Here is a 22661-nt window from a genome sequence, read left to right as displayed (position 1 = left end):
GCGGCCACGCCATTTAGAGCGCCAGCTAGGGCCGTGGCGGCCACGCCATTTAGAGCGCCAGCTAGGGCCGTGGCGGCCACGCCATTTAGAGCGCCAGCTAGGGCCGTGGCGGCCACGCCATTTAGAGCGCCAGCTAGGGCCGTGGCGGCCACGCCATTTAGAGCGCCAGCTAGGGCCGTGGCGGCCACGCCATTTAGAGCGCCAGCTAGGGCCGTGGCGGCCACGCCATTTAGAGCGCCAGCTAGGGCCGTGGCGGCCACGTCATTTAGAGCGCCAGCTAGAACCCGTGGCGGCCACGCCATTTAGAGCGCCAGCTAGGGCCGTGGCGGCCACGCCATTTAGAGCGCCAGCTAGGGCCGTGGCGGCCACGCCATTTAGAGCGCCAGCGAGGGCCGTGACGGCCACGCCATGTAGAGCGCCAGCGAGGGCCGTGACGGCCACGCCATTTAGAGCGCCAGCGAGGGCCGTGACGGCCACGCCATTTAGAGCCCCAGCCAGGGCCACGCCATTTAGAGCCCCAGCCAGGGCCACGCCATTTAGAGCGCCAGCTAGGGCCGTGGCGGCCACGCCATTTAGAGCGCCAGCTAGGGCCGTGGCGCCACGCCATTTAGAGCGCCAGCTAGGGCTGTGACGGCCACGCCATTTAGAGCGCCAGCCAGGGCCACGCCATTTAGAGCGCCAGCGAGGGCTCTGGCGGCCACGCCATTTAGAGCGCCAGCCAGGGCTGTGGCGGCCACGCCATTTAGAGCGCCAGCCAGGGCTGTGGCGGTCACGCCATTTAGTCAGCCGGTCATTGTCAAGCAAATAACTGTCAGTCTCACGGTAATTGACCCATTAACTAACACACTTAGCATCCCATGGCTTCCACACAGCCTCCAAGCCACTGATGCAGACCTTTGGAACATGTACATTTTAAAAAGTCTAATAAATCCATGTAATATAGCCTACACCTTCACAATAAAAACATTTTAGATAGGTCTAAAGAAACATGATAAGAAGAAAATGTAGTCTATTTCAGAAGAACAGAAAAGCATATTCTGAGTTGTCTTTATGTTAGGTCCTGATCTGGCTATGCCATATGGCTGTGGGCTACACTAGTTCATTTAACAGGTCCTGATCTGGCTATGCCATATGGCTGTGGGCTACACTAGTTCATTTAACAGACAAGATTTGCTTAGAAATCAGTGGCATTATTTTATAGTATGAAGAATACAAATTGTACATAACTGAATAAAATAGAAAGGATATTTTGTCCAAACGATTTGAGGGAGTCCGGACATGTGGCTATTCTATGTTGAGCGGTTAACAAAGAAACAGGTATATGCTTAATTTAGAGTTATTAATGTAACTTTAGTTGTCCTTCAAACATTGCGATATATGTTTGGATGTTTTATACATTCTATGGCTGCATGATGAGACACTAATGATGATTTGAAAAAAAAGTTGCTCGAAAAGCATGAGCTTTGCTTTGTTTTTTGGGCAGGCTGTACACACTACATCAGTCTCTCACAATTTGACAAGCACTTGATAATGCCTAGAATTTCACGGCGGTATCCCCTTTGTGTGGCCGTAATGCACCCTAAAAAAAAAAAATCCATGCCTTGTGGCCAGTGCCCATTGTGACCTTCTCCCTGAGTGCTGAGCACCCCCCCAAAATCACCTCTCACTCACATGATCGGGTCTTTCTCACAGGCTACAAGTGAAGACAGACACATCTGGAACGTAACTGCGCACGTCCGAGGTTGATATTTAAGATATTGGAAGAACTGTCCACATTTACTTTGTCAGCCAACAAGATGAGTAAGCCTAACGAACAGCAAAAGCACAAGCCTATGTCAATCTACCATCCCCCCCCCCAATAGTACAAAAGTGTACTTATTCTGTGCGAGAAATAAATACTCCAAACAGTGAAGGACAGTTGTGGGATGCAATAGATCCCAAATTAATAAAACCACTAGCGTCAAATAACCTCTCACGCAATGTGGCTGACGCAACAGATCAGGACGTTTAGCTTAAAAATGTTGATAAACTATTCGAATTTCTCTTCACATTATAAGCGCAGCTATGCGCACATGGTAGTAGGCTATAAAACACAAATGTTCAATAAGCAGGAAAAACACCATTATCAAAAGTGACCGCAAATACAATTATGCATGTAATGCTTTTATTATTAAAAAGGTCAATTATGGTGAAAATTATCTTCCCCAAACTTGAAACTCAGGTGCTGCTGATATAATGTATCCCAGTTAGGCTCTTACATCCCATAATTAATGTGCTTCATTTTAACAAGTTATTTGGCCACTTTAGTTGTGATACAAACCTTATCAAAACATATAGGACTATGTGCTACGCTACATGAGGTGTGATACAAACCTTATTTAAACATATAGGACTATGGGCTACAAACCTTATTAAACATATAGGACTATGGGCTACTAACCTTATTAAACATATAGGACTATGGGCTACTAACCTTATTAAACATATAGGACTATGGGCTACTAACCTTATTAAACATATAGGACTATGGGCTACTAACCTTATTAAACATATAGGACTATGGGCTGGGCTACATGAGGGGTGAGACTAACCTTATTAAAACATATAGGACTATGGGCTACTAACCTTATTAAACATATAGGACTATGGGCTAGGCTACATGAGGGGTGATACTAACCTTATTAAAACATATAGGACTATGGGCTACTAACCTTATTAAACATATAGGCCTATGGGCTACTAACCTTATTAAACATATAGGACTATGGGCTAGGCTACATGAGGGGTGATACTATGATTAGAAAAAGGTATTGTTTCTTATGCTGGGCATCATTCACAAGTGATGGGTTAATATTGTCACCCATCAGACTATTAATTTAATCTTATCTTTACATGTACTGTATATTATTTAGTGTACAGGACCAGTCAAAAGTTTGGACACACCTACTCATTCAAGGGTTTTTCTTTATTTTGACTATTTTCTACATTGCGGAATAATAGTGACGACATCAAAACTATGAAATAACACATTTGGAATCATGTAGTAACCCCAAAAAAGTGTAAACAAATCAAAATATATTTTATATATTTGAGATTCTTCAAAGTAGCCACCCTCTGCCTTGATGACAGTGTCGCACTCTCAACCAGCATTCTCTCAACCAGCTTCATGAGGAATGCTTTTCCAACAGTATTGAAGAAGTTCCAACATATGCTGAGCACTTGTTGGCTGCTTTTCCTTCACTCTGCATTCCAACTCATCCCAAACCATCTCAATTGGGTTGAGGTCAGGTGATTGTGGAGGCCTGGTCATCTGATGCAGCAGTCCATCACTCTCCTTCTTGGTCATTGTCCTGTTGAAAAACAAATGATAGTCCCACTAAGCCCAAACCAGATGGGATGATGTATTGCTGCAGAATGCTGTGGTAGCCATGCTGGTTAAGCGTGCCTTGAAATACGTCACTGACAGTGTCACCAGCAAAGCTCCTACACACCATCACACCTCCTCCTCCATGCTTCACGGTGGGAACCACACATGCGGACATCATCCGTTCACCTACTCTGCGTCTCACAAAGACACGGCAGTTAGAACCAGAAGTCTCAAATTTGGACTCATCAGATCAAAAGGACAGATTTGCAACGGTCTAATGTCCATTGCTCGTGTTTCTTGGTCCAATCAAGTCTCTTCTTCTTCTTGGTCCTTAAGTAGTGGTTTCTTTTTGTGAATGAGACCTTGATTGTCGAACTGCTGCAGTCTCCTCTGAACAGTTGATGTTGAGATGTGTCTGTTACTTGAACTCTGTGAAGCATTTATTTGGGCTGCAATTTCTGAGGCTGATAACTCTAATGAACCTATCCTCTGCAGCAGAGGTATCTCTGGGTCTTCCTTTCCTGTGGCGGTCCTCATGAGAGCCAGTTTCATCATAGCGCTGGATGGTTTTTGTGACTGCACTTGAAGAAACTTTCAAAGTTTCTTCAAGTGCAGTCGCAAAAACCATGAAATGTTCCGTATTGACTGACCTTCATGTCTTAAAGTAATGATGGACTGTCATTTCTCTTTGCTTATTTGAGATGTTCTTGCCATAATATGGACTTTTACCAAATACGGCCATCTTCTGTATACCCACCCTACCTTGTCACAACACACCTGATTGGCTGAAACACAATAAGGAAAGAAATTCCACAAATTAACAAGGCACACCTGATAATTGAAAAGCATTCCAGGTGACTTGAAGCTGGTTGAGAGAATGTCAAGAGTGTGCACAGCTGTCATCAAGGCAAAGGCTGGCTACTTTGAAGAACCTCAAATATAAAATATATTTTGATTTGTTTAACCTGTCTGGGCTAGGGGGCAGTATTGAGAATTTTGGAAAAAATATGTTCCCATTTTTAACTGCCTCCTACACCAACTCAGAAGCTAGAATATGCATATTATTGTTCAGGTTTGGATAGAAAACACTCTGAATTTTCTAAAACTGTTTGAATGGTGTCTGTGAGTATAACAGAACTCCTATGGCAGGCAAAAACCTGACAAGGTTTCAAGCAGGAAGTACCCTGTCTGACAAGGAGTCGTGCGTCTTGCATCTTTTTATTGAAAAGTAAGGATCTTAGCTGTAACGTGACAATTCCCAGGGCTCCGATAGGCTCTCAGAGCCCGGGAAATAACTGAAGGTTTACGAGGGAGCCTCAGGCTGAAACACATTATCACCTTTTGTAAGTGGCTGCTCCGAGGACCTTTGAATGAGGCGCGTGCATGAGTCGCTTCTGAGGAGAAATTTTATTCGGCTGTTTAGGCTCAATGCATACTCCCGGTCGGAATATTATCACTAATCTACGAGTTGAATGGCATAAAAATTGGTTTTAAACAGCGGTTGACATGCTTCGAAGTACGGTAATGGAATATTTAGACATTTTTGACACGCCAATGCGCCATGCGCGGGACCGTGAAGAAGCATTCTAGAACTCACAAACAAAACGTCGCTGTTTGGATATAACGATGGATTATTTGGGACCAAACCAACATTTGTTATTGAAGTAGAAGTCCTGGCAGTGTATTCTGATGAAGAACAAGCAAGGTAAGAATATTTTTCTTATAGGAAATGTGATTTTGGTGGAGGCTGACCTGGGTGGGTATCTAAATAGCTAGCCCTGTAATGCCGGGCTATGTACTTAGATTATTGCAAAATGTGCTTCATCCGAAAAGCTATTTTAAAATCGGACATATCGAGTGCATAGAGGAGTAATGTATCTATAATTCTTAAAATAATTGTTATGCTTTTTGTGAACGTTTATCGTGAGTAATTTAGCAAACTGTTAGTAAATTCAACGGAAGTTTGCCGGGGGTTATGCGTTTTCTGAACGTCACATGCTAATGCAAAAAGCTGTTTTTTGATATAAATATGAACTTGATTGAAAAGACATGCATGTATTGTATAACACAATGTCCTAGGTGTGTCATCTGATGAAGATCATCAAAGGTTAGTGCTGCATTTAGCTGTGGTTTGGGTTTATGTGACATGATATGCTAGCTTGAAAAATGGCTGTCTGATTATTTCTGGCTGGGCACTCTGCTGACATAATCTAATGTTTTGCTTTCGTTGTAAAGCCTTTTTGAAATCGGACAGTGGGGTTAGATGAACGAGATTCTTGTCTTTAAATAGCTGTAAAATAGTCATATGTTTGAGAAATTGAAGTAATAGTATTTCTAACGATTCAAAAATCGCGCCACTGGAATTTCAGTAGCTGTTACGTAGGTGGGACGAAATCGTCCCACATACCCCAGAGAGGTTAACCTCTCTGGGCTATGTGGGACGATTTCGTCCCACCTACGTAACAGCCACTTCAATCCAGTGGCGCGATTTTTGAATCGTTAGAAATGCTATAACTTCAATTTCTCAAACATATGACTATTTCACAGCTATTTAAAGACAAGAATCTCGTTAATCTAACCCCACTGTCCGATTTCAAAAAGGCTTTACAACAAAAGCAAAACATTAGATTATGTCAGCAGAGTACCCAGCCAGAAATAATCACACAGCCATTTTTCAAGCTAGCATATCATGTCACATAAACCCAAACCATATCTAAATGCAGCACTAACCTTTGATGATCTTCATCAGATGACACACCTAGGACATTGTGTTATACAATACATGCATGTCTGTTCAATCAAGTTCATATTTATATCAAAAAACAGCTTTTTGCATTAGCATGTGACGTTCAGAAAACGCATACCCCCCGCAAACTTCCGTTGAATTTACTAACAGTTTGCTAAATTACTCACGATAAACGTTCACAAAAAGCATAACAATTATTTTAAGAATTATAGATACATTACTCCTCTATGCACTCGATATGTCCGATTTTAAAATAGCTTTTCGGATGAAGCACATTTTGCAATAATCTAAGTACATAGCCCGGCATTACAGGGCTAGCTATTTAGACACCCACCCAGGTCAGCCTCCACCAAAATCACATTTCCTATAAGAAAAATGTTCTTACCTTGCTTGTTCTTCATCAGAATACACTGCCAGGTCTTCTACTTCAATAACAAATGTTGGTTTGGTCCCAAATAATCCATCGTTATGTTCCAACAGCGACGTTTTGTTCGTGAGTTCTAGAATGCTTCTTCGCGGTGTCGCGCATGGCGCATTGGCTTGTCAAAAATGTCTAAATATTCCATTACCGTACTTCGAAGCATGTCAACCGCTGTTTAAAACCAATTTTTATGCCATTTATGTCATAGAGAAGTGTTAATATTCCGACCGGGAGTATGCATTGAGCCTAAACAGCCGAATAAAATTTCTCCTCAGAAGCGACTCATGCACGCGCATCATTGAAAGGTCCTCCGAGCATCCACTTACAAAAGGCGATAATATATTTCAACCTGAGGTTCCCTCGTAAACCTTCAGTTATTTCGCGGGCTCTGAGAGCCTATTGGAGCCCTGGGAATTGTCACGTTACAGCTAAGATCCTTACTTTTCAATAAAAAGAGGTAAGACGCACGACTCCTTGTCAGACAGGGTACTTCCTGCTTGAAGCCTTGTCAGGTTTTTGCCTGCCATAGGAGTTCTGTTATACTCACAGACACCATTCAAACAGTTTTAGAAAATTCAGAGTGTTTTCTATCCAAACCTGAACAATAATATGCATATTCTAGCTTCTGAGTTGGTGTAGGAGGCAGTTAAAAATGGGAACATATTTTTTCCAAAAATTCTCAATACTGCCCCCTATACCAAAGAGGTTAACACTTTTTTGGTTACTACATGATTCCATATGTGTTATTTCATAGTTTTGATGTCTTCACTATTATTCTACAATGTAGAATTAAAGAAAAACCCTTGAATGAGTAGGTGTTCTAAAACTTTAGACTGGTACTGTATGTGTGAAATTTGTTTTGATTTAAAAATGGACCATCATCATGCACCTGTCTTGAAACAGGGACATTTACATTACATTTAAGTCATTTAGCAGACGCTCTTATCCAGAGCGACTTACAAATTGGTGCATTCACCTTATGATATCCAGTGGAACAACCACTTTACAATAGTACATCTATATCTTTTTTTTTGGGGGGGGGGGGGGGTGGAGGACAGAAGGATTACTATATCCTATCCCAGGTATTCCTTAAAGAGGTGGGGTTTCAGGTGTCTCCGGAAGGTGGTGATTGACCCCGCTGTCCTGGCGTCGTGAGGGAGCTTGTTCCACCATTGGGGTGCCAGAGCAGCGAACAGTTTTGACTGGGCTGAGCGGGAACTGTGCTTCCTCAGAGGTAGGGAGGCGAGCAGGCCAGAGGTGGATGAACGCAGTGCCCTTGTTTGGGTGTAGGGCCTGATCAGAGCCTGAAGGTACGGAGGTACCGTTCCCCTCACAGCTCCGTAGGCAAGCACCATGGTCTTGTTGCGGGACAGATGACATGTCATCTACGCACTTAAATAGCGAATGGTGGACGCTTTTCGCATGGTTCATTTTCATACCAGCCAGGTGGGCTATACACCTGTTGTAAATAAGCAAGGCGCTTAATATTAGGAAAGTTGAGAAATAAATATAGTAGGCCAAGCCTATAGAAAGTGTAGGTGAAAAATGCATGACTATGGTTGATTTTCCAGTATGTAGACTGTTCTCCCAGAAGTATTGAGACCGAAAACATAGGGTTAATTAATAGACAAAACTGGATCAACATCAAATTGACCATTAGACATGTGTGTAAAAAAAAAAAAAAAAAAAATTTTTATAAAAAAAACAAACAGAAAGTTAAGCAGAATCTGTGTGGATGAGGCAAGGTAAATCAACAAGACATGACTGGTCTGGACCATATCTGATCTTGTGAAGGCTACTGGACACACACATGGGTTAATCATACATAGACAACGTCGGTCTGAACTTGTAAAGACCTTTGGACAGGAACATTAGCTAATCAGTGATCGGCACCAGTAGGAGTATGCATGTCACGCCACCAATAGCATCTATGCCCCAATGTCTGAGCCAATAAGAGAATGGAAACTAACCAAGACAACAAGACTCAAAGCGGAGTGACGATGTTACGTAAGGGTAAAACTGTATAAAAGCCAAGTACTAAGAAAGAAGAATTAGTTATTTCATGGAATTGTTCGGCTTTGTTACCGTTTGTAATAAAGTCAAATTGAATTCACAAGTTCCGGTATTGGTGAAATATTTGATTCAATATTTCCCACAACACAAGCTGATGGGATCCACCTCTTTTTTGTAGAGATCATCAAAACTCTGTTTTCTCACGCAATTGCACAGCCTATAGAAAATGTTGAGCAACATGAGCTCTCATGAAGTGTTTGATTAGATTTTCCATTACATTTGTATTGATGTCAGAGTGATTAGAGAGACAATAGAGTGCCGAGTACCAGGCAGTTAGCAAGTTTGGTAGACTACTAATGACCAGCAGCAGCATCAGAGCTTGGAGAAGCCTAATTACCGTGACTAAACGGTCAAGTGGAATTTGACTGTCTTCATGACTCGTGACCGCCGGTGTGAAGGTAATATGGTCAGAGCAACAGCCCCGCCGGTGTGAAGGTAATATGGTCAGAGCAACAGCCCCTTGTACCAAATCTCCTCCAGAACTAGAAAGTCTGGTCTTTCTACTTCCCTGTGTACTCACACTGAGGCCCACCCATATCACAGGTCAACACTTTGATTGGTCCCCTGTCTCCCTTCAGGTGGATCTAGATGCCGTTCTCCTTGGGTGTGGGCACCTCCAGCTTGGTCTTCATGGGGTATCAGTACCGAGTCGATGTGCAGGGGTATGAGGTAGATATGTACATATAGGTAGGGATAAAGTAACCAGGCAATAGGATATATAATAAACAGTAACAGCAGCGTATGTGATGAGTCAAAAGAGTTTGTCCATAAATGGGTCAATGCAGATAGTTAACAAATAGCTACCCGGGACTATGTGACTAACTATTTAGCTTATGGCTTGAAGGTAGAACCTGTTCAGGGTCCTGTTGGTTCCAGACTTGGTACCGCTTGGCGTGGGGTAGCAGAGAGAACAGTCTATGACTTCGGTGGCTGGAGTCTTTGGCAAGGGCTAGGGGGCTAGAGATAGGGCTAGGGACTGACCTGTAGCAGACAGGCTCTCTCTCAGGTGGGTCCTGTCTGCAGAGGGAGAGGCGCTACTCTTGGGCCTCTGGGTCGTAGGAGGAACAGCCAACATGTGCTTCTTTAACTTCTCAGGAACAGGAGGCTTGCTCTGTGGATAGGAGCACAGTCAATCAACACACTAACCCCTATGTCTCAAATCCCACCCTATTCCCCATACTGTACTACACTACTTTTGCCCCAAAGGTTGCTAGATCGAATCCCCGAGCTGACAAGGTAAAAAATATTTTGTTCTGCCCCTGAGCAAGGCAGTTAACCCACTGTTCCCCGGGCACTGATGACGTGGATGTCGATTAAGGCAACCCCCCCCCACACCTCTCTGATTCAGAGGGGTTGGGTTAAATGTGGAAGACACACCTCTCTGATTCAGAGGGTTAAATGCGGAAGACACACCTCTCTGATTCAGAGGGTTAACTGCGGAAGACACACCTCTGATTCAGAGGGTTAAATGTGGAAGACACATTTCAGTTGTACAACTGACTAGGTATCCCCCTTTCCCACATGGGGTTAGGGCAGCCACACAGAGGCCTGGGTCACTAGTTGTACTCTATAGGGGAATAAGGTGGTTTCTAGTGCACAGAATTAGAAGGAAAGAAATAGTCCTACCTCCTCATTCTCTCCTTCCTCCTCTCCTGTCGCTATGGTTTCCTCAGATGCCAGCTTATTGGCTGCCTCCAGCACGGCAGCGAATCCCTGCTCAGCTCCCGCCACCGCCTCCTGGCCAGGGATTGGATGAAACCCTGTTGGATGCAGATAAGTCCTTCTGATTGGATCACACAAACATAACTACAAAATAAATTTTAAAAAACTATTGTTTATACACAACTACAACAAAACTACAATAAATGATCTGTTATTACATTCAGTATCTAACATTACTAACGAAACAAGAGCTTATCTCCTGTTTCTGTAGTGAGACAGCTTGATGTACCAGGACACCTCCTGGACAGGACACTAGTCTATATCCTGTTTCTGTAGTGAGACAGCTTGATGTACCAGGACACCCCCTGGACACTAGTCTATATCCTGTTTCTGTAGTGAGACAGCTTGATGTACAGGACACCCCCTGGACAGGACACTAGTCTATCTCCTGTTTCTGTAGTGAGACAGCTTGATGTACCAGTACACCCCCTGGACAGGACACTAGTCTATATCCTGTTACTTTAGTGAGACAGCTTCATGTACCAGTACTCACCTGGGGGGACAGGCAGCTCATCATAGTTGACAGCTCGTCCTGCTTTGTGGGCGCGGATGGCACTCTGGTATTGCTGTGGGAACAGGTCAAGGGTCATATCATAGTCCTCTAATAACCAGAGGTCAAAAAGGTGACAAGGCACGGATTGAGTCCCATCGTAACGCTGGCACGTTTGGAACTTCTACCCCATTTTAAAACATTGTGTGTCTGAGCTAAATTGGATTGGTTAATTTCCTCTGCAGACGCCAACCCTCGGCAGACGCCAACCCTCGGCGTGATTAACGGGGGGGGGGGGGCTGAGCTAGAGATAACGGTGGATCCCGAAGGGGACCGGGGTTGGGTCTTTTTACAAAATTGTCTGAATGATGATTTGAGCTACAAACTATTAAAAGCCATCTCTGAAAAGCTGAGGACACGCGACATGTTTTGGTCTATGACCTCACAAGCTACACAAGAGTCATTACAAGGTAAGGGGTTATTCTACATAGGAAATCCCAGGTCATAGTGTCTATAATACTGTAAGGGGTTCTTCTACATAGTAAATCCCAGGTCATAGTGTCTATAATACTGTAAGGGGTTCTTCTACATAGTAAATCCCAGGACATAGTGTCTATAATACTGTAAAGGGTTCTTCTACATAGTAAATCCCAGGTCATAGTGTCTATAATACTGTAAGGGATTCTTCTACATAGACCATAGTAAATCCCAGGACATAGTGTCTATAATACTGTAAGGGGTTCTTCTACATAGATCATAGTAAATCCCAGGACATAGTGTCTATAATACTGTAAAGGGTTCTTCTACATAGGAAATCCCAGGTCATAGTGTCTATAATACTGTAAAGGGTTATTCTACATAGTAAATCCCAGGTCATAGTGTCTATAATACTGTAAAGGGTTCTTCTACATAGTAAATCCCAGGACATAGTGTCTATAATACTGTAAGGGGTTCTTCTACATAGAAGACCATAGTAAATCCCAGGTCATAGTGTCTATAATACTGTAAAGGGTTCTTCTACATAGTAAATCCCAGGTCATAGTGTCTATAATACTGTAAGGGGTTATTCTACATAGACCATAGTAAATCCCAGGTCATAGTGTCTATAATACTGTAAGGGGTTCTTCTACATAGAAGACCATAGGAAACAGTGTCAGGTTTTTGATTAGGCATTTTTTGTTGTTGCCATTTGTCAATAAAACTCATGAATGAAACTGTTTATGTCAAACTGTTTTGTGTTCTACTTGTAACCCTGGTTGCCCTGAAAATAACACGGTAAAACAATTACCAGAATAAATATAAAGGGCTGGACATGCAGACACATGAAAGACAGACGAAATGAAGTCTCGGGACTGAAAGGGTTAAGTACTTTGTGATAAACATATTTTTTTTAAAGAAACAATACAAATAGAACGTTATTTATTGTTCTACAGGGTTAAGGTTAGGTCTTAGGAGGCGTTACCTTGGCGATGCGCTCGTGCATACGGGCCTTGCGGTCGTCTCCGTTGGCTTTGGCCTGGGTGCAGGCCTCCTGATACCTGTCTCTCCGCTGCTCCAGGGCCTCCAGCACATCTTTAGGCTGGACAGGGACAGCAGAGGGGGCTGGAGGTGTGGAGGCAGGGGGATTGGGGCTTGAGGTCTGTCCAGGACCGGGTTCGTTTTCTGGGCCAGACAAGGCCGAGATGACCCCTAAAGACAGAGCAACGGATGATAAATGATGACTAATCAAATAGTAAACACACAAAAAAATATCAAAAAAATTACATCTTAGAGACTGACAACTTTGACTCCATCTGTTTCCAAAATGGCTCCATTCCCTATATAGTGCAGTGGTTCTGATAAGGCTCTGGCCTAAAGTAGTGCACTACATAGGGAACAGGGTGCCATTTCAGATCAGCCCTGTGGTCACTCCTTACCCGAGGATAGTGAGGGTGGCAGGCAACTCAGGTCCACCTCCTGTCCCTTCTCCAACGCTTCGATCACCGCGTCAAACCTCTGCAACCAAAAACACAGACAACAACCAGCTATCACAAAGGCAGTCTTTATTGACTTCCTACATGTTTTGCATGCCTCAGATAACTCCAGGGACTCAGTGAGGAACAGGACAAAGAGAGAGAAAGCAAAAAGAGACACAGATACAGATGGACTCAAACAACTCCTCCAGCTGCCCTAGTTATTAATACACAGAACATCTTTCGTCCAGCTGCCCTAGTGAACACAGAGAACATCTCTCTCCTCCAGCTGCCCTAGTGAACACAGAGAGCATCTCTCTCCTCCAGCTGCCCTAGTGAACACAGAGAGCATCTCTCTCCTCCAGCTGCCCTAGTGAACACAGAGAGCATCTCTCTCCTCCAGCTGCCCTAGTGAACACAGAGAGCATCTCTCTCCTCCAGCTGCCCTAGTGAACACAGAGAGCATCTCTCCTCCAGCTGCCCTAGTGAACACAGAGAGCATCTCTCCTCCAACTTCTATAGTAGGCAACAGGGCTGCTGTTAAGACTCTCCATGCATCACTTTGTCAGATAACTGCCAGAGTTGTACATAGACCACAAAACCTTCCCCAGGCTCATCCCCAAGAGATAACTTATTCCTGGAAGAGCCTAAGCTAATGCATTACCATCCTAGCTTATTCCTGGAAGAGCCAAACTATAGATCTATTCTTTAAAACGTCAACACTTTTTGATCCCCAAAACATAAAACAGTGACCTTGCTGGTCCTGAAGTAGAGTTTGACTTGTTCCATGTCTCCTTGCTGCTTGGCTTTCAGAGCTGCAACCTTATACTCTCTCTGTCTGCCTAACAGCATCGCCTTGGTGGCCTCGCCTACTGAGGGATCAGAGGAGAACACAGAGAAACACAGCATTCATAACCACATCCAGGAGTGTAGTGAAGACAGCATTCATAACACATCCCAGGAGTGTAGTGAAGACAGCATTCATAACACATCCCAGGAGTGTAGTGAAGACAGCATTCATAACACATCCCAGGAGTGTAGTGAAGACAGCATTCATAACACATCCCAGGAGTGTAGTGAAGACAGCATTCATAACACATCCCAGGAGTGTAGTGAAGACAGCATTCATAACACATCCCAGGAGTGTAGTGAAGACAGCATTCATAACACATCCCAGGAGTGTAGTGAAGACAGCATTCATAACACATCCCAGGAGTGTAGTGAAGACAGCATTCATAACACATCCCAGGAGTGTAGTGAAGACAGCATTCATAACACATCCCAGGAGTGTAGTGAAGACAGCATTCATAACACATCCCAGGAGTGTAGTGAAGACAGCATTCATAACACATCCCAGGAGTGTAGTGAAGACAGCATTCATAACACATCCCAGGAGTGTAGTGAAGACAGCATTCATAACACATCCCAGGAGTGTAGTGAAGACAGCATTCATAACACATCCCAGGAGTGTAGTGAAGACAGCATTCATAACACATCCCAGGAGTGTAGTGAAGACAGCATTCATAACACATCCCAGGAGTGTAGTGAAGACAGCATTCATAACACATCCCAGGAGTGTAGTGAAGACAGCATTCATAACACATCCAGGAGTGTAGTGAAGACAGCATTCATAACACATCCAGGAGTGTAGTGAAGACAGCATTCATAACACATCCCAGGAGTGTAGTGAAGACAGCATTCATAACACATCCCAGGAGTGTAGTGAAGACAGCATTCATAACACATCCAGGAGTGTAGTGAAGACAGCATTCATAACACATCCAGGAGTGTAGTGAAGACAGCATTCATAACACATCCAGGAGTGTAGTGAAGACAGCATTCATAACACATCCCAGGAGTGTAGTGAAGACAGCATTCATAACACATCCCAGGAGTGTAGTAAAGACAGCATTCATAACACATCCAGGAGTGTAGTGAAGACAGCATTCACAACACATCCAGGAGTGTAGTGAAGACAGCATTCATAACACATCCCAGGAGTGTAGTGAAGACAGCATTCATAACACATCCCAGGAGTGTAGTGAAGACAGCATTCATAACACATCCCAGGAGTGTAGTGAAGACAGCATTCATAACACATCCAGGAGTGTAGTGAAGACAGCATTCATAACACATCCAGGAGTGTAGTGAAGACAGCATTCATAACACATCCAGGAGTGTAGTGAAGACAGCATTCATAACACATCCAGGAGTGTAGTGAAGACAGCATTCATAACACATCCCAGGAGTGTAGTGAAGACAGCATTCATAACACATCCCAGGAGTGTAGTGAAGACAGCATTCATAACACATCCAGGAGTGTAGTGAAGACAGCATTCATAACACATCCAGGAGTGTAGTGAAGACAGCATGCATAACACATCCAGGAGTGTAGTGAAGACAGCATGCATAACACATCCAGGAGTGTAGTGAAGACAGCATTCATAACACATCCAGGAGTGTAGTGAAGACAGCATTCATAACACATCCAGGAGTGTAGTGAAGACAGCATTCATAACACATCCAGGAGTGTAGTGAAGACAGCATTCATAACACATCCCAGGAGTGTAGTGAAGACAGCATTCATAACACATCCAGGAGTGTAGTGAAGACAGCATTCATAACACATCCAGGAGTGTAGTGAAGACAGCATTCACAACCACATCCAGGAGTGTAGTGAAGACAGCATTCACAACCACATCCCAGGAGTGTAGTGAAGACAGCATTCATAACACATCCCAGGAGTGTAGTGAAGACAGCATTCATAACACATCCAGGAGTGTAGTGAACCTCCTGTAGACAAACAAATGTAACATTCATTTGGTTGGAGGCAGGTGATTCTGGTTTACTGTATCATTTATCTAATCTGTGGTAAAAATTGCAGCTGCCTACATGGTAAAAATAAGTTGATTGAAATTGACTTAAGTAACAATCATTGATTGATTAACTTCCTGTGTGACCTGTGCTGGCCTGCCCAGTCTCTTCCTCTCCCTCAGTGCTAGGATGGCTGCTGACAGTGGCCAGGGTAGCGATAGATGACAGCTCCTCCTCACTGCTGGGTGATACTGCCTCAGGGGAGACGGGTACAGGTAACGTCGCAGCAGGAGCCTCCGGCTCCCCCTGCTGTTGTGGAGGTGTCGGTTCAGGTTCGAGAACAGAGGGTGGAGGGGGAGGAGCACATCGTGGTGGGGCGGTGGGGATGGTGGAGGTGGGGGCTCCACCGGCTACAGGTGGGGGGATGTCAGCCTCATCCACCTTCCTCCCCTTCTTCAATGAGACTAGCATGGACTCAAGGCTCTGTGGAGAAACACAGAGATAAGGAGACGGGACAAAAAAAAAGGTTTTCGGACTTTATATCGGGGGGGGGGGGGGGGTAGTCAAATCCTCCTGCTAAGACTATTAGATAATTGTCTCAGCGTAGTAGACCGTGCTGATCTTGGATCAGGTCCTTCCTGACCATATGATCTTATAAATTATGATATAGAGAGAGAGAGATATATATTATTTTTTTAAAGGGCAAACTGATTCTAGATCAGTGTTTACTCTGAGAAGCTTTGTGAATATAGGCTCTGGAAAGCAACAAGGAGTACATGCTTTTGCTCCAGCTCTACACTAAAAACACAGCAGGATATGAGAGAGAGAGAGAGAGTTTATAGTGAACTACAAATTAGCATCACCACCTGGATCCCTCTTTCGTATCTCCGCGCTTTCGACGATTCCCCTGAGGCCTTGGCGTGCGCTACAGCTGTCCGGTACATACTCAGCCTCTCCTCCAAGGTGTGCTGCAGACTGCCAGGTACTGCAGGAGGAGCCCTTGCTAACTGATGATAAGAACAAACAACCAAGTTTGATAATTCAGTGTTCATGTGTACTGTGAAGTATTGTAAATACAGAAATTAGGTAGTCATTAAAAAATCATGTTAAAGACTTATTGCACACAGACTGATTCCATGCAACTTATTATGTGACTTGTTAAGCACATTTGTACTCCTGAACTCATTTAGGCGTTGCCATAACAAAGGGGTTGAATCCTTATTGACTCAGGACATTTCAGCTTTTCGTAAAAATATAATTCCACTTTGACATTATGGGGGTATTGTGTGCAGGCCAGTGACATTTAATACATGTTAAATTCAGGCTGTAACACAACATGTGGAAAAAAGGGTGTAAATACTTTCTGAAGGCACTGTATGTGACCTTCTGAGTTGGAAAAACAAGTGGGAAGCCCGGGTTACGAGCCTGAGCCCGGGTTACGAGCCTGAAACCCGGAACCGAGCCTGAAACACGGAACCGAGCCTGAAACCCGGAACCGAGCCTGAAACACGGAACCGAGCCTGAAACCCGGAACCGAAACCGAAACCGAGCCTGAAACCCGGAACCGAAACCGAGGCTGAAACCCGGAACCGAGGCTGAAACCCGGAACCGAGGCTGAAACCCGGAACCGAAACCGAGGCTGAAACCCGGAACCGAGGCTGAAACCCGGAACCGAAACCGAGGCTGAAACCCGGAACCGAGGCTGAAACCCGGAACCGAGGCTGAAACCCGGAACCGAGGCTGAAACCCGGAACCGAGGCTGAAACCCGGAACCGAAACCCGGAACCGAGGCTGAAACCCGGAACCGAGGCTGAAACCCGGAACCAAGACTGAGCCTGAAAGTCGGAACCAAGACTGAGCCTGAAAGTCGGAACCAAGACTGAGCCTGAAAGTCGGAACCAAGACTGAGCCTGAAAGTCAGAACCCGGGGTACAAGACTGAGCCTGAATGTTGGAGCACATTATCACAGGAAGCTGGTAGGTAGCCTAGTAGTTAACAGTGTTGGGACAGTAATCAAAAGGTTGCTGGTTCGAATCCCCAAGCCGTCTAGGTGAAAAATCTGTCAATGTGCCCTTGAGCAAGGCACTTACCCCTAGTTGCTCACGTAAGACAAAAAAGTAAAAAGACTACGTCCCAACGTGAGCCCGGGTTGCAAGACTACGTCTGACTTTTGCAGCACATTATCACAGCATAAGCATCAAAATTATACCTGTACACAAACTAACACAAGCAGTCCATTTCATGTGCTACTATTAACTTGAGCCATTTCAAACTGACACAAAAAACAGTCTTGGCGTGGCGTAAGGGAAAGAGGATTCACACATTTCACTATTGTAAAATAGTATTTCACTCCACTTGTTTGCCAGAGTCTGTTGAGAATGGAAATGTAAGTGCTGTTTGCATGTAGTTAACGACTCTGATTAGAGACGTGAGGTAACAAGCCCATTGATACCACACGCTTCAGTATTTCATACCCACAGGTAACACCGTCAAAACAAACAAAAAAAAAAATCACACAGGTAATTGCAGGATACAACTTAGTGTATATGTTTGTATAGGCAGGTGATGTCATGTTAGTTACCTGGGGTGGTGATTGTTGAGTCTCTTCCGTGGAGGTGGGTGTCACATGATCCTCCGTTTCCTCGTCACCCACCACTTCCTGCAGCTCAGCCTGGTAACATAAGCAGTCGGGCACAAACAGAACATGTTTATCATAGGTTCAACACAACACTGACACAGCGACACACAACGCAGAGAGACACACACACACACACACACACACACACACACACACACACACACACACACACACACACACACACACACACACACACACACACACACACACACACACACAAAATAAATAAAGGATGATCAAAAATAGATTGAAATAAACCCAAACAGTTACCAGTAAATCTTCATCATCTTCCAGGTTATCATCATCATCGTCGTATATATCCTTCATACACTCCTCTGCCATTCGGGCTATATTCTCCATGGGTAAGGGGGCTAGGACACGGAGACATATCAATTAGTGAAACATATCAGCCCGAATTCAAAATGGATTAAATAAAAACAAATTCTGTCTCCCATCTAGACCACCAGGCCACCTGCCGCCCCTCTAGCCACCAGGCCACCTGCCGCCCCTCTAGCCACCAGGCCACCTGCCGCCCCTCTAGCCACCAGGCCACCTGCCGCCCCTCTAGCCACCAGGCCACCTGCCGCCCCTCTAGCCACCAGGCCACCTGCCGCCCCTCTAGCCACCAGGCCACCTGCCGCCCCTCTAGCCACCAGGCCACCTGCCGCCCCTCTAGCCACCAGGCCACCTGCCGCCCCTCTAGCCACCAGGCCACCTGCCGCCCCTCTAGCCACCAGGCCACCTGCCGCCCCTCTAGCCACCAGGCCACCTGCCGCCCCTCTAGCCACCAGGCCACCTGCCGCCCCTCTAGCCACCAGGCCACCTGCCGCCCCTCTAGCCACCAGGCCACCTGCCGCCCCTCTAGCCACCAGGCCACCTGCCGCCCCTCTAGCCACCAGGCCACCTGCCGCCCCTCTAGCCACCAGGCCACCTGCCGCCCCTCTAGCCACCAGGCCACCTGCCGCCCCTCTAGCCACCAGGCCACCTGCCGCCCCTCTAGCCACCAGGCCACCTGCCGCCCCTCTAACCACCAGGCCACCTGCCGCCCCTCTAACCACCAGGCCACCTGCCGCCCCTCTAACCACCAGGCCACCTGCCGCCCCTCTAACCACCAGGCTACCTGCCGCCCCTCTAACCACCAGGCCACCTGCCGCCCCTCTAACCACCAGGCCACCTGCCGCCCCTCTAACCACCAGGCCACCTGCCTCAACCATGACTACAACACAGTGTGTGGAGACTTACCCTTCTGCTTTAGTCTCTCTCCAGCAGGCTTGCCCCCAGTGAGAGCCGATAACTCGGCCTCTAGATCAGCATCATCCACAGTCGGATCATCCATGCCCTGCGTCATCTCCTCTGGGTTGAAGTCCACAAACAAACCCATCTGGAACCAAGAAAGGTGAATAGTGATATAGGATAGCTAGTGTGTGAGTGAGAGAGGTTAGCCAGCCAGCCTCCTCGTTGTCATTTTACGTAGTGTGTGTGTGTGTGTGTGTGTGTGTGAGAGAGAGTGAGAGAGAGGTTTGCCAGCCAGCCTCCTCGTCGTTGTGACACACAGGTGTTGTGTCCCTCACCTGTTTGGCTGCAGCTGCGCCCTGGCCCTTTGGCAAAGGAGCCCTCTTCTTCTTCCCGAACATACTGCTAGTTTTAAAACACCCCTAACCGGAGGAATTAAACCGTCCCAAGAGATCTGGGGAAAAACAGAAGATGACAGACTAACGTTAGCTAGATAGCTAGCTAGTTATGTTGCTACGCTAAACATCTGCTAGTTAACACTACTAACCAGCGTTAGTAAGTGCAACTTAAAGTTGCTAACTTAGTTGCAGGTGCAGCAGGTCATGTGAGCTAACTAAGCTAAAAAATAATAATATTGAGGCGGCAGAGGCTAGTAGCGAGCTAGTTAGTAAAGTTAACCACTATTTTGCTAAAATAGCTAACATTACACAGACAGTGGATTTGCTTGCTAGGGTATGAGGCAACCATCTCGTGACAAGCAAAACCGCCTCTCCAGAGTTAGCTAGTGGTAGCTAGCTATTTCGGTGTTTTTAAGCCAGCTAGCAAACCATTACATTTGCTAGTAGCAAAACTATCTGTGGGTAGTAGTTAGCTAACGAAGACCATAGTCCTTACCTACTCATTCACCAGGAAACAACGTACTTTCCTTCAGGATAAAAAGTGAAATCTCCAGCCAGTTCACGGCTTTTCCTCAGACTGATAACCAACTTCTTCTTCGTGTGAATTTCCGGCCGACTGAACGCCGTGTTGCATATTGCTGCCTTTCGCAGGTCAGAGTGCGGATTGCACAATTTGTATTTTTTTTTTATATATATATAAATAATAATATATATAATAATAATATATAAATAATAGTATATATAAAATATATATATAAATAATAATAAATAAATAAATAAATAAATAAATATATATATATATATATATATATATATATATATATATATATATATATATATATATATATTTAAAAAATGAGGGAACATTTTTTTATTGCACCTCCGTCTAACACTGCACCTTACCTATACACTCTAACCCCCCCAAAAAAACATACCACTTATTTGGCCTTTTCTCAACTTCCTGTAGATCTTCTGCACTGAAATCTCTCACATCCAAATATTTATCTGCTGCTGCAACTACCACAACTATCTTCTGTGATTTCCGCTCCATTAGTGCAGTGCAGTTGATTACCATGGTTATAAATGCATGAAATTCAACCTTAATAAAATTCATTTTCTCTGGATCTCTCTATTCAGGCCTCAATTGGGGGGCTCCCAATCAAATCCCTCATCCTTGAGTTATCCTCTATTTTCCTTACTGCCTCAGCATATGAAACCTTCTTTTGCACTCGAACTCTGACAATCTCAACTTGTCTCTCTCTAGTACAGGGCACTTCAGACCCTCAGCTGCACAGGCACCCCCACAGTTTACACACAGTGCTTTCTCAACCCCAACTTCACACTCCCTCTGACTACGCCCTCCTGCACACTTTCCACATCCTGGGATCTCCCTTCTACATACTGTTGCTACATGTCCAAATCCTTGGCACCTAAAGCCCCGTAGCGGGTTCGGAACAAACACCCTCACCGAATAGCTAATATACCCTAGCCTGATCTTACCAGGAAGAAACTCCATGTCAAAGCTCAACAAGACAGACAGGGAATACTCCCTTTCACCATTTCTACCGGGTCTGTGTCTCACCAAATGGTGGGTGTCACAAACACCGGGAATCATTTTTCTCATCTTATCCCCCTCTACACTCAACGATACCCCAGAGGGCATGACATAACCTATTCCCCCTCAGGAGACTGAAAAGATTTGTCATGGGTCCACAGATCCTCAAAATGTTCTACAGCTGCACCATCGAGAGCATCCTGACTGGTTGCATCACTGCCTGGTATGGAACTGCTCGGCCTCCGACCGCAAGGCGCTACAGAGGGTAGTGGGAACAGCCCAATACATCACTCGGGCCAAGCTTCCTGCCATCCAGGACCTCTATACCAGGCGGTGTCAGAGGAAGGCCCTAAAGATTGTCAAAGACTCCAGCCACCCCAGTCATAGACTGTTCTCTCTGCTACCGCACGGCAAGCTGTACCAGAGCGAGTGCCAAGTCTAGCTCCAAGAGGCTTCTTAACAGCTTCTACCCCCCCAAGCCATAAGACTCCTGAACATCTAATCAAATGGCTACCCAGACTATTTGCATTGCCCCTCCCCCTCTTTAACACCGCTGCTACTCTCTGTTTAGTATCTATGCATAGTCACTTTAACTCTACCTACATGTACATATTACCTCAATTACCTCAACTAGCATCCACATTGACTCTGTACCAGTACCCCCTGTATATAGCCTCCACATTGACTCTGTACCGGTACTCCCTGTATATAGCCTCCACATTGACTCTGTACCGGTACCCCCTGTATATAGTCTCCACATTGACTCTGTACCGGTACCCCCTGTATATAGCCTCCACATTGACTCTGTACCGGTACTCCCTGTATATAGCCTCCACATTGACTCTGTACCGGTACTCCCTGTATATAGCCTCCACATTGACTCTGTACCGTAACACCCTGTATATAGCCTCCACATTGACTCTGTACCGTAACACCCTGTATATAGCCTCCACATTGACTCTGTACCGTAACACCCTGTATATAGCCTCCACATTGACTCTGTACCGTAACACCCTGTATATATCCTCACCACTGTTATTTTACTGCTGCTCTTTAATTATGTTATTTTTATACTTATCAATTATTTTTTTTACCTAACACTTATTTTTCTTAAAACTGCATTATTGGTTAAGGGCTTGTAGGTAAGCATTTCACTGTAAGGTCTACACTTTTTGTATTCGGCACATGTGACACATACAATTTGATTTGATTTGATCTGCCTATGTAACACTTCCTCATCTGCTGTGAAAGG

General features: G+C 45.0%; 1 protein-coding gene across 3 annotated transcripts in view; it reads right to left on the bottom strand.

The window, feature by feature from the left end:
* Positions 1 to 20476, bottom strand: part of cc2d1b (coiled-coil and C2 domain containing 1B) — a 31412-nt gene extending 10936 nt beyond the window's left edge. Inside the window, exons 1-13 of one of the 3 annotated variants that reach the window (XM_029726612.1) lie at positions 20351 to 20476; positions 19795 to 19910; positions 19466 to 19604; positions 18494 to 18594; positions 18167 to 18256; positions 16452 to 16592; positions 15732 to 16068; positions 13525 to 13643; positions 12736 to 12814; positions 12282 to 12508; positions 10823 to 10895; positions 10234 to 10367; positions 9589 to 9718 (exon numbers count right to left, since the gene is read on the bottom strand). In XM_029726612.1, coding sequence (XP_029582472.1) covers positions 9589 to 9718; positions 10234 to 10367; positions 10823 to 10895; positions 12282 to 12508; positions 12736 to 12814; positions 13525 to 13643; positions 15732 to 16068; positions 16452 to 16592; positions 18167 to 18256; positions 18494 to 18594; positions 19466 to 19604; positions 19795 to 19857 — 1633 coding nt within the window. In that variant the 5' untranslated portion in view covers positions 19858 to 19910; positions 20351 to 20476. The remainder of the gene's footprint in view (positions 1 to 9588; positions 9719 to 10233; positions 10368 to 10822; positions 10896 to 12281; positions 12509 to 12735; positions 12815 to 13524; positions 13644 to 15731; positions 16069 to 16451; positions 16593 to 18166; positions 18257 to 18493; positions 18595 to 19465; positions 19605 to 19794; positions 19911 to 20350) is intronic. The other 2 variants (XM_029726614.1, XM_029726613.1) reach the window with 2 other exon arrangements.
* Positions 20477 to 22661: the final 2185 nt, after the last annotated feature.

This window comes from Salmo trutta, chromosome 31 (assembly GCF_901001165.1).
Source record: "Salmo trutta chromosome 31, fSalTru1.1, whole genome shotgun sequence".
NCBI classification, from domain to species: Eukaryota; Metazoa; Chordata; class Actinopteri; order Salmoniformes; family Salmonidae; genus Salmo; species Salmo trutta.
Note: the sequence above shows the minus strand (reverse complement) of the source record. Positions and strands in the feature narration are given on the sequence as shown.